Below are 12,609 nucleotides of genomic sequence, written 5' to 3'. Positions count from 1 at the left end.
GAAATTCACTTCAAAATAAAGAGGGAAGAAGTGAGTAAGAATAGACAAAAAAAGCCTGGCGAGGGGTTGACAGATGTTGATGGCGGGAGACATAATGACACTTTCTGATATCCCATAATAATAAGCACTTTGAAATTTCATGTAACCATACCTCTGAGTTAATTTTTATTAACAGGAAATGGAACCCAGAGAACTTAAGTAGCATCTGGTACTTACAGCAAGATCCACAAGGTGGAGCTTCCCCATCCTGACGTGCATGTTCCCGTCCACGCCTTTCTCGCTGCACTCTATAGTAATTGTAAAGATGGCGTGGGATCGGGAACTGTGCTCGTTCATATTAGTCGCACCAACAGAACCTTTAAAAAAGAAAAGAAACCCTTAAAAATTTAACACAATACCTTTATGTTACTTTGTTTGTGTAGACAGGGTGTGCTGTAGCCCAGGCAATCCTTAAACTTTGGTCTCCTACCTCTACCTCTTGACTACCACCATGCCTATTTTATGCAGTGCTGGGAGTTGAACAAGGGCTTTATGTGTGTGCTAAGTAAGCATTGTACCAACTGACCTATCCTCAGCCCAGAGAGTAACTTAACTTATTAAATACCCAGAACATTTAAAATGCGTGGTTTCATCACAGTCAAAGCCACTGATTATATCTATTAACCACAGGTTGTGTTTGGCCGTTGTGTACTTCTTTTATAATTCACACTATAACCAAAGGATCTATAAAGTACTCACATTATAACATAATTACAGCATAAAATTCTGTACTTCACTCCAAAATACAATGTAAAGATTGTAACTATCTATGAAACTGAACATAGTAGAGTCTACTTAGGAGGCTAAAGCAGGAGGGCATGTCAACTCAGGTGACCCAGGCTGCCTCAGCAACATAGCAAGACCTTCTCTATTGGGAAAAAAAGAAAAGATTACATCACAAAAAAAAACAAAAAAAAACAAAAAAAACAAAAAAAAACAAAAAAAACAAAAAACAAAAAAACACGCTCTGCCAGTGCCAGACAAATACAGAAGTGAATGCTCACAGCTATCCATTGGACAGAGCACAGCGTCTCCAATGAAGGAGCTAAAGAAAGGACCCAAGGAGCTGAAGGGGTTTGCAGCCCCATAGGAGGAACAACAATATGAACTAACCAATACCCCCAGAGCTCCCTGGGACTAAACCACCAATAAAAGAAAACACATGGTGGGACTCATGGCTCTAGCTGCATTTGTAGCAGAGGATGGCCTAGTCGGTCATCAACGGGAGGAGAGGGTCTTGGTCCTATGAAGGTTTTGTGCCCCAGTATAGGTGAATGCCAGGGCCAGGAAGCGGGAGTGGGTGGGTTGGGGAGCAGGGGGAGGGGATAGGGGATTTTTGGAGGGGAAACTAGGAAAGGGGATAACATTTGAAATATAAATAAAGAAAATATCTAATAAAAAAAGGAAAAAGATATTTAGATACAAAAAAAAAAAAAAAACCCAACAATTCGTGTTAACAACAACAACCCTGCTGATGACTCAACCCTCCTTAGAGAATCATGTTTGGGACTCCAAACTACAGAGTGCCTTGCACACACACGCATCGGGTGTTGCAGGAAGAATCAGCGCAACACTGAAACAGTGAGTAGCAGGAAGAGCGGCACAAGGCTGTCAATCTACTGTGGGGGAGCTAAGTTACTAAGCAGCCTCCGAAGACACCAGGTGGATCCACATTCATTAACATCAAAAGAGGCCAACACCACAGGAACTGTCCACAACACTAAGATCTGGGCCTGATAGCACACGCCTTGAATCCCAGGGCACAGGAGACAGAAGCAGGTGCATCCCCTTGAACCTGCTTCATCTACTATCAAGTTCCAGGCCAGCCAGGGCTATGTGTGAGACTGTGTCTAAAAACAAAAACAAATATTTTAACACATGCTAAAACAGGGTAGAGGTTCATTCTTGTAATCCTAGTATATAGGAGACTGAGGCAGGAGGATTACAAGTTTGAGGCCATCCTGGGCAAGATAGCTCTGACCTAAAAATCCTATGTAGACAAGACTGGCTTCAAACTCAGAAGCCCACCCGCCTCTACCTTCTAAACACTTATGTTAAAGGCATTAGCCATTATACCTGGTAAAATGTCTCTTCTCTAGAAGAAAAATCTAAAACAATTACTAGAAAGTGAAAATGCTATTTAATTTTGCTTTTCTTTTCAACAGAAGTGAAACAGTATAGATTCCAGCTAATTCAGACTGAGAGCCTAGGTTCACTCGCTCATCCTACCACTTGGCAATTCTATGACCTTAGAATTAGAGATAGCATTTAAACTATGTCTCAGTCTCCCAAGTCGCCATGGACTCTAGGGAGGCTAAGCACTAAGCAATCATTCCCATAAAGCACACAGCAAAAGCACCTCCTACTCTCTAAGTGTTCAATCAAAGGGCTACCACACTTTTAACTTGCCCAGGGGTGGTGATGGTGGCACATGCCTTTAATCCCAGCATTCACAGGCAGAGACAGGCGGATTTCTGAGTTCGAGGCCAGCCTGGACTACACAGTGAGTTCCAGGACAGCCAGGGCTACACAAAACAAAACAAAAAAATTTAACCAGCAAAACTGCTTCAAAGACTGGCACTATTAAGAGACTGGAGAGCTTGGTGGTACATGTGTTTGATCCCAGCACTTGGGAGGTAAAGGCAGGAGGATCTCTGTGAGTTCGAGGCCAGCCAAACAGCCAAGGATATATAGAGAAAGCCTGTCTCAAACAAACAGAGAGACTGGAGAGATGCCTCTGCAGTTACGAGTGTTGACTGTTCTTCCAGCAGACTTGGGTTTGGTTCCCAGAACCCACATAACTGATCACAATTGTCTGTAACTCCAATTCCAGGAGATCTGATGCCCTCTTCAGGCCTCTGTGGGCACTGCATACATGTGGTGCACTTACATACATGCAGGCAAAACATTCATACACATAGAGGAAGGGCTGGTGAGATGGCTCTGGTAAGAGCACTGACTGCTCTTCTGAAGGTCTTGAGTTCAAATCTCAGCAACCACATGGTGGCTCACAACCACCCGTAATGAGATCTGATGCCCTCTTCTGGTATGTCAGAAGGCAGTTATAGTGCACTATGTATAATAATAAATAAATCTTTGGGCCTGAGCAAGCAGGGCTGACCGGAATTGACCGAAATGAGCAGAGGTCCGAAAAAGTCAATTCTCAACAACCACATGAAAGTTCACAACCATCTGTATAGCTACAGTGTACTAACATACTATATATATATATATATATATATATATATATATATATACATATATATATGTGTGTGTGTGTGTGTGTGTGTATAAATCTTTAAAAAATACACATAAAATAAAATTTTTTAAAAGATTGGTACTAATGAAAAGAAACTTTAATCAGTATGAAAAACAATCTGTGCTACTGTTCATTCAGATATATTCCCTAGATAGTAATGAGTAAACTTAAAACAAAAAACACTGCCAGGCAGTGGTGGCACATGCCTTTAATCCCAGCACTCAGGAAGCAGAGGCAGGTGGATCTAGGTGAGTTCAGGACCAGCCTGGTCTACAGCACAAGTTCCAAGATAAACAAGGCTGCACAGAGAAACCCTGTCTCCAAAAAACAAAACAGCCAGGAATGGTGGCACACACCTTTAATCCCAGCCCTTGGGAGGCAGAGGCAGGCGGATTTCTGAGTTCGAGGCCAGCCTGGTCTACAGAGTGAGTTCTACGACAGCCAGGGCTACACAGAGAAACCTTGTCTCGAAAAGCCAAACCAAACCAAACCAAAACAAAACAAAATAAAACCAATAACTAATAATAATAAAAGACTAAAACTTCAACCTCTATGGGGCAAAAGCCATCTTATCTGCTTCTCGACCAGCACTCAGACGGGCGTCCCATCACGGTCACACAGCACACTTACGGTTTTTGTGGCCTAGAGTCATGATTCTATCCATGTCGTCAGCGTTGTTGACTACATATGCTGATAAATCTTTGATATATACTCCCACATCAGGCCTTTCTTTAACCTAAAATACAAAAGTCATGCCTAAGACATAACAGTAAGCGTTCCAGATACTCAGAGTATCCACCATTACACATGGGATATACGGTAGGGTATAGTTATGAACCACGCCTGTACTCAACAGAGGTGATAAAGCCTAAGAACATACAAGGGAATCCTGCACACAAAATTATTTGCAATGGGGCCACGAGGAAAATACAGGACAGTCTAAGAAAAGAATTCATGGTTCTCTCCTTCCACCCTGTGGTCTCAGGGATCAGACTCGGGTGCTCAGGCTCAGTGGCAAGCCCCTTACCTGATGAGCACTTGGGAATGGATTCGGGGACAAGCTGGTGAGAGGAACAGGGTATCTATCTATCAAACTTCGGACTCAGCAGCCACACGTTGGTGACTTATGCTCAAACGGGTCTACACTGACATATGCAGTGGTTTTTAAAAGCACCTTTTGTAGAAAAAGAACCTTAATTTGGCAGGTACTCTATTCTGATTTTTATTTTAACTCTAATTCCATCCTTACCTCTAACCTCTGGGTCTGATCTTTACCCAAAAGGTCTCGAACTTCTTCATTATATATTTCCAAGTATGACACTCGAACCAAAAACCTGTAAGGACAATGGTGGAACATTCAATGTCTGAAAATTGGTTACAATTTCCATGCCTCTAGATCTTTCCAGCTGGAACCTCTCACTATTAGGAAACGGAAGCACTCTCACCTTGTGTCTCCCTCTGCTTTTGCGATGTGACCAAAAATGTGAGCAAATGAGTTGGGGATGACCCCTCTGAGCCCCGGCACTGCGCGAACGCCTTCCATGGTGAAAGTCTTGCCTGTCCCAGTCTGTCCATATGCAAAGATGGTCCCTGAGAATGATGCAGACCATCTGTTACTTCTGGAGTCTGACGAATCTTAAAATTATGTTATGTAACATATTCCCTGAATTAAAACTTCATTCTAGGGGCTGGTGAGATGGCTCAGCGGGTAAGAGCACCCGACTGCTCTTCCGAAGGTCCTGAGTTCAAATCCTAGCAACCACATGGTGGCTCACAACCATCCGTAACAAGATTTGACTCCCTCTTCTGGAGTGTCTGAAGACAGCTACAGTGTACTTACATATAATAAATAAATAAATCTTTTTAAAAAAAACAAAACTTCATTCTATACCTGGGCACAATGGCACATATCTATAATCCCAGCAGTAGACAGGAAGAGGTGGGATGTCACTGCAAGTTTGAGGGTAGCCTGGGCTATTTGGGACATTCCAGGGCAGTCAGGGCTATATATACATAGTAAGACTCTATCTTTAAAAAATTAAACAAAAACATATTCTAGTATATGTTTGAACCTTTAGTATCAACATGTACAATAGGTGTTATGCCAAATAAGCAAAGTATTGTTAAAGCACCATGATCAACAAAACACTTCTAATAATCTTTATAAAGTATCCTAAGCCCTAAATGCAAAATTCTTACATGTCTGGGCATGGTGAGAGGTAAATATGTTTCTGAGATTTTGAGGCCAGACTGGTCTACATAGTGAGTTACAAGTCGGCCAGGGCTACACAGTGAAATCCTGTCTCAAAAAAAAAAAAATAAAAAAGAAAAGAAAACAAAAGAAAAGACAGGACAGGACAGGAAATTCACATTGTAATTAATTCTAAGAAATTAAGTTGGAGGGGGTCATTAAATTGGAGGCAGGCAAACACAGCAAAAGCCTGCAGCGCAGACCTCAGAGCAGCTGTCTGAGTCCATCACACCTGGAACTCTTTAGCCATCGGACCTTAGATTAACTTCCCAGAGATAAAACAAAAGTGAGATGACTTGCTCTACACATCAACAGTAAGAATCAAACGAAACTACTAACATCAAGTAATTAACACATACCTGGTTGAGAATATCGATAAAATGGTATTTTCTTCTTTTTAATCCTAAAATAATTCACTATTTTAAAAGAAACTGTCTAAAGTAGCAGTTGTAAAATACTATTAACTAGAAAAGTGATCATTACTGTAGGCAACTGGTTATGACTCATACTTCTGAAATGTACCTACCCATTTAACAAGTGCTCCCCACACATACCTAAGCATGACATGGGACCAGGCACCAAGGACAAAGTGACAAATAGGGTGAATACAAACTCTGGTCTTATGGTGGAGAAACAAATTGAGACAGAAGTACGAACATAAACCAGACAGGCGGTGGCAGAGAAGGAAGAGGAGAGGTCAGGAAATTCTTTCGTCAGGAGGAGAGCTTACACTAAGATTCAAAAGGTGCAAGAACCAGAAGGTGTCGAGGAGGACGGAGGGAGACTCCTAGGAACTGAAGACCTGGGATTGGAGAAAGAGATGGAAACTGAGGATGGACCCACAGAGAGCAGAGACTCACAGGACCCTGATTACACCAGCTCACCGTGAAGCCAGCGTGACTGTCCTGTCAGAGCTGCAGCCTCCAGGACACTGTGGAGACACAGTGAGTTAGAGAGCTGGATTGGCTGGCCAGGACTCTGCAGAGTGGACCTGAATGTGGATGACAGGTTCTAAGAGACGACAGTACGGCATCCCAGCACACCAGCTTCGATGCATTTGGCTCGGATGAGGACAGCTGCACTAAGAATGCTCTGCACACACTACACTGGGTTCCATCAGAGCGGTCTATAGTTTGCTGTTGATTTTGCTGTGAACCTAAAACTGAACTAAAAATACAGTCTATTATTATTTCTTGACGTAGGGTCTTGCTATGTTTCCCAGGCCAATCTTGAACTCCTGGCTTAGGGGATCCTCCTATCTCGGCCTTCCAAGTAGCTGGTACAGGCATGCATCACTAAAACTAGTTAACACTATTTTAAAACAGGTAAAGATTAGTCACCACCCTTGAGAATCCTAAACATCACACCAAGATTATATTTACTAATGGAGAATGAATTGCACTGTATTCCATCATTCCTAAGTATTATCTCTTCCAAATTGTCCTACACTTACCACAATTTCCAGAGTCAGCACAAGACAATGGAAAATAGGTACAAACTCCTGATAGTCAAACACCACCTGTAGTGGCTATTCCTGGTTGTCAATTTGACTATATCTGGAATGAACTACAATCCAGAATTAGAAGGCTCACCAGTGACCCTAATCTGGAGGCTGGGAGATAGAAGTTTCTGACCTGGATCTTGGTATGGAGATCTTGAGGCATAGTGGCTATGGATTCCAGAGCATTAAGATGGGGGGATCTCCAAGTTTAAGGTCATTTGAAAATCTGGGCTACACCTTCTGCTGGAGACTACATAAAGACATTGGAAGAAGGAAGGCTCGCTCTCTTTCTTTCACCTGCTTGCCGTGTGGGACTGAGCAACTGCTAGATCCTGGGACTTCCATTCACAGCTGCTGCTGACCATTGTTGGGAGTTGGACTGCAGACTGTAAGTCATCAATAAATTCCTTTACTATATAGAGACTATCCGTAAGTTCTGTGACTCTAGAGAACCCTGACTAATACACCATTTTTCACAGTATTTATTTTAAATTATTCATTAATTCTGTTAACTCAAAATTACAGCAGGAACACTTTTGATTCCAAGCAAGATTGGGTATCAAGGACTGTATTAGCCATCTTGGCTGGAATTGAAAGTAGAAAAACCCTGAAAGCAACACTTTTCAAAACAATTAGTTAAAAAACAATCTAATTCAGGTGTGGTCGCATACACCGGTAGCACTAGCAGACAGAAGGCAGAGGCAGGTGGATCTCAGTGATTTTCAAGGCCAGCCTGGTCTACACAGTGAGTTCTAGGATAACCAGGGCTATGTAGAGAGAAAAACAAAAAAACAAACGAAATTCAGGCGTCCATGTTCCTGACACCCTGAGGAAACTCTCTTCTGCTGAAAGCCAGGAACTGGCCGGGGCCTTGGGTTTACACGTGGGAGGTTTCTGCAGGCTCTTCAGCCTCCCCTGAGGATGAGGCTGGGCCTCACTAACCTGGGTTCCTCAGCCTACAGCAGCCAGGCTAACGCCTCCTGCGTGGGGCCAAACACAGAGCTCCGCAAAGAACAAATCCAAGTCACAGAACAAGAGAGGGACACAAATAGAACAACAACAAAAAAGAAGCAAATAAAATCATAACAAAAAAAGGACAGAAAATATGAGACAACACAGGAAAAGTGAAAAATAGCCAAAGTATAAACCTCTAGCCAACCTAGTCACGGAAACGAAGATTTGGATCACCATGAAGGGATGAGAAAGGTTACTGGAGCTTCAAGAACAGAGAAACACATGAAAATGACAACTGTTGCCTTTAGTCCCAGCATGCAGGGGCAAGGCAGGTGAATCTCTGTGAGTTCCAGGACAGCCTGGTCTACAGAGCCAGTTCCAGGACAGCCAGGAAATGGAGAGAGAGTCCCTGTTTCAAACAAACAAGCAGAAAATAAAACAGAGACAAAGCTAAAGAGAAATGATACAGAGGAACCCTGTCTCAAAAACCCATAAGAGAAAGAAAGAAACAAACTAGCATTATCCTGATACTCAAACTAGAAAAAGACATTTCCAGAAAACTGTTTTATAATTCTCATGAACACAAGTTTTTTTTGTTGTTTTGTTTTGTTCTTGTTTTTTGTTGTTGTTGTTTGTTTTTTGGTTTTTCGAGACAGGGTTTCTCTGTATAGCCCTGGCTGTCCTGGAACTCACTCTGTAGACCAGGCTGGCCTCGAACTCAGAAATCCGCCTGCCTGTGCCTCCCGAGGGCTAGGATTAAAGGCGTGTGCCACCACACCCAGTTGAACACAAAAATTTCAAATAATAATTTGGCAAATCAAACGTAACAATATTTGAAAAGAACAATAATTCATGACTAAGTGACAAAGCTGACTTTACTTATAAAAACCTAGTGACAAACTTCAAAAGAACAAAACTGCATTTGAAAATATGTAATATTACATTCCTGCAAGAAAGAACAGACAGACAGACAAGCAAAGCAAAACCCTGTGAGCAAACTGAACTAGAAGAGAGGTACTTCCTCAGTCTGGCTGAGCATGTGTGTGAGAGCCTTCAACTACCATGAGATTCAGTCAAATCAGGACTACATTTGCTCTCTCCAATTATGCTCTATATCTATTGAATTTTCTGGCCCAGGTTTCAGGCAACAAAAGTAAATTAAAGGCAAAAGACTGCAAAGTAAAGTAAAAACTGTCTTTACTGGCAGACAATATAATTATGCATGTAGAAAATCCTGGAGAATTTTTTTAAAAGCATAAAGGTCTAGATTTTGATCTCCACCCCCTAACCCAGGGTAAACGCTAAAATGTGACAAGTATTTTTAAGTTTAGCAAGGTTGCAGAAACGATGTGGATATGAGACAGCACTTTGTGTCTTTAGGATGCTACTACCAAAATGATGGTAACAGATGCTGGCAAGGGAACAGAGAAACTGGACCGCTCACATTGCTGGTAGGAATGTGAAATGGTGATGTCACTGTGAAATATACTTTGGCAGTTCTTCAAAACGTCAAAGAAAGTAACCCCATGACTCAGCAACTCCACTCCTAGGTGTGTATGTTCAGAAAAGCTAAAAGCTTGTACAAGAATATGCTAGACATTACTCCTAATACTTAGTTAGCTAGAAAGTAACAACAGCCCAAATGTTCAACAGATGAATGTACAAACAAAAAGAATCTATACAAGGGAATACTATTTGGTGATGGCATGAATGAATGAATGAATGAATGAATTGAATACTGATACACTCTACAATAAGAATGAGCACAGAAAACACTGTGCTTAATGAAAAAAGCCAGATAAAAGACTATGTGGAATGTGAGCCACTCTTATGAAATGTCAGCAGAGCAGGAAACTCCGACAGAGCAGCGGTGTTGATCATATGGAAGTGGCTGAAACCTAGATTTAAATTCCCTCTTGGGTTGCTGGAAACAGTCTAACAGCAGGAGGTGGTGGCAGTTTGCACCCTGTGATCCACTGAAACATATTAACCCTATACTGTAAACAATGAGGGGATTTATGTCACTTAAATTTTAACTTTTAAATAAAAATTATTTAAAAGTCAAATGTATTTCTGTATATTAATAACAATACTTAATTTCAATATAAAATTATGCCAAAAATTCTATTCACAACAAAATGCCAAGAAGTTGGCAAGAGAGATGGCTGAGTAGGTAAGACACTGAGTTTGATTGCAGGAAGGCAGGAAGGACTCCCCCAAGTGTCTTCTGATTGCTACAAAAATGCCAGGGCTCACATGTCCCCACATAAGGAATTTCTTAAGTTCATAAGAATAATGTAAAACTATTAAAAGAAGTGAAAGAGTTTAAGTGAGCAAGACATAGTCATGCTAATGAAACAGAAGACTCAATACTCTCTGTCAATCGAGGATTTAAACACTATTGTGATCAATATCCCAAAAGGTATTTTATGGAAACTGCTAAGGTGGTTATAAAATCTAGATGAAAACTCAAAGGGCAAAACCAATCATGGAAACAGAAAGACAAAAAAGCCAGCCAAGTTGGAGAATGGTTGTTATCTCATAGCTACCTAACTTCAACAGCACTACGAAGCTACAGCTATCAAGGTAGACTGGACATGGACCAGAACCAGAACAAGCAGTCCAAAAGTAAGCAAGTACACACATTTAGGTCAATTGATTTTGACAACCCCCACCCCACAAAAACCATTTCAATATCAAAAGAAGGAACTTCTTGTTGTTTTGTGGATTTTTCCTCCCCTCAACCCCTAGACAAGGTTCTTCTGTGTAGCCCTGGCTTCCTAGAACTCCATTTGCAGATCAGGCTGCCCTTATACTCAGAGATCTGCCTGCCTCTGCTCTCAAGTGCAGAAATGAAAAGCATAATGCTGGAGCAATTGGTGACACACACACACGCACGCACATACACTCCCAGCACCTGGAGGCAGAGGCAGGACTAAGAAGACCTCTTGCAGTCAGTCCGATCTACAAAAGACAGCCAGAGCTACAGAGAGAAACCATCGTAAAAAACAAAAACAAAAACAAAAACAAACCAACCATCCAAAATAAAATAAGATACGATAGGGGCTGGAGAGATGGCTGGGCAATTAAAAGCCTTTACACTCTTCCAGAGGACCTAGATTCAGTTCCTAGAACCCACATGATGGCTCACAAATCCAAAGTCTTCTTATGGCCTCGGAGAGCACCAGGCATGCACATGGTCCACACACTTACAGGCAAACACTCACTCATACACATAAATAAAAATTAATACATCTTTTTTTTTTCTCAAGTCACAAAGTTACTGATAATACATAAAGTCAGGTAAGTTCAAAACATTACACAAAGAGAAAGAAAACCGCTTTTTAAAAGGTAGCATTTTATGGGCTGGAGAGGTGGCTCAGTAGTTAAGATCCCTGGCTGAGTCCCCAGGTTGGATTCTCAGCACCAGCACCTACATGATGGCTCAAAACCCTGGAACTCCAGTCCCAGGACCACCCGCCCTCTCTGACTTCCACTATAAGTGAGACCTACATGAAGGCAATATACATATAAGATAAAGGTAATATACACGTAAGATAAAGGTAAATCTTTAAACATAAGATGGCATTTCATGACATCATTTACGTGAGTTTTCAAAAGGACAAAACTACAGTTACATGATGGCAGGTCAATGGATGCAGGTGGGGGCTGCAAGAGAGGTGGAAAGGAACACTGGAGGATGACATGGCGTTCTAAAACAGGACCTGGGTGAGGCCTCACAACCGTCTATGTTGCCATAGCTCATCAAGCTGTAGTTGCGATACGTAAACTACCTATTTTACCGGGCATTACTTATGCAACAATAAAAGTGTGTGTGTTAACGCAAGCTGCACAGTTACTCACCATTGTAGCCTTCCAGAACAGAATCAATAATTGGTCTTGCAGTTAAGTTGTACACATCAAGTTGTTTACTTTCTGGTCCAAAAACAGTATCGAAAGTAAATGTCTTCGGAGGTTCGTTGGGGGAATCGGTCTTATGGACGGTGATAGTTCCCCTCATTTCATCCACGCTGACGGCTTGTCGATAGCACATTGACTTCTCTCTGTCATTGAGAGGCCGGCACCTAACTACAACCTTCACGGTATCGCAGCTTTCCGCCTTCTCCGACTTATTGAGCTGGTGGAGACAGTGTTTACAAAGAGTGAAAAGCACATTCCTTTTGCTCTAAATATCGTTAGAAAAGACTACTTTCCCATCAGCACCCTGGATGTGCGAAGACTTTACAAGCCTCTGATAAAGGCAATTAAAGATCTCTACATATACAGAAATAGGTATACAGACGGAGAACGTTTCTTTTGCAGTACAAAAGAGGGGAGAGAAAACTCTAATTTACATCTGAAGCAAATGCTTTAAGTGGAGAAAATGAACTAGTATACATGACATCAGCTCAACAGTCCACAACACTCCAAGTTCTTGCCTGAAAAAAAAAAAAAACCAACCAAAAAATGCCCCTCCCCCAAAAAAGACAAAAACAAAAAAAACCACACGTAAAGTCATTGACAAGCTTTATTAAGAATCTATGAGGGCTGGTGAGATGGCTCAGTGGGTAAGAGCACCCGACTGCTCTTCCGAAGGTCCGGAGT

General features: G+C 41.7%; 1 protein-coding gene across 3 annotated transcripts in view; it reads right to left on the bottom strand.

The window, feature by feature from the left end:
* Positions 1 to 12,609, bottom strand: part of Kif3a (kinesin family member 3A) — a 36,143-nt gene that overhangs the window by 20,060 nt on the left and 3,474 nt on the right. For all 3 annotated transcript variants that reach the window (XM_021211971.2, XM_021211969.2, XM_021211972.2), the window contains exons 2-6: positions 11,869 to 12,142; positions 4,744 to 4,888; positions 4,548 to 4,632; positions 3,929 to 4,034; positions 217 to 356 (exon numbers count right to left, since the gene is read on the bottom strand). In XM_021211971.2, the coding sequence (XP_021067630.1) occupies positions 217 to 356; positions 3,929 to 4,034; positions 4,548 to 4,632; positions 4,744 to 4,888; positions 11,869 to 12,142 (750 nt within the window). The remainder of the gene's footprint in view (positions 1 to 216; positions 357 to 3,928; positions 4,035 to 4,547; positions 4,633 to 4,743; positions 4,889 to 11,868; positions 12,143 to 12,609) is intronic.

Source organism: Mus pahari, chromosome 14 (assembly GCF_900095145.1).
Source record: "Mus pahari chromosome 14, PAHARI_EIJ_v1.1, whole genome shotgun sequence".
NCBI classification, from domain to species: domain Eukaryota; kingdom Metazoa; phylum Chordata; class Mammalia; order Rodentia; family Muridae; genus Mus; species Mus pahari.
Note: the sequence above shows the minus strand (reverse complement) of the source record. Positions and strands in the feature narration are given on the sequence as shown.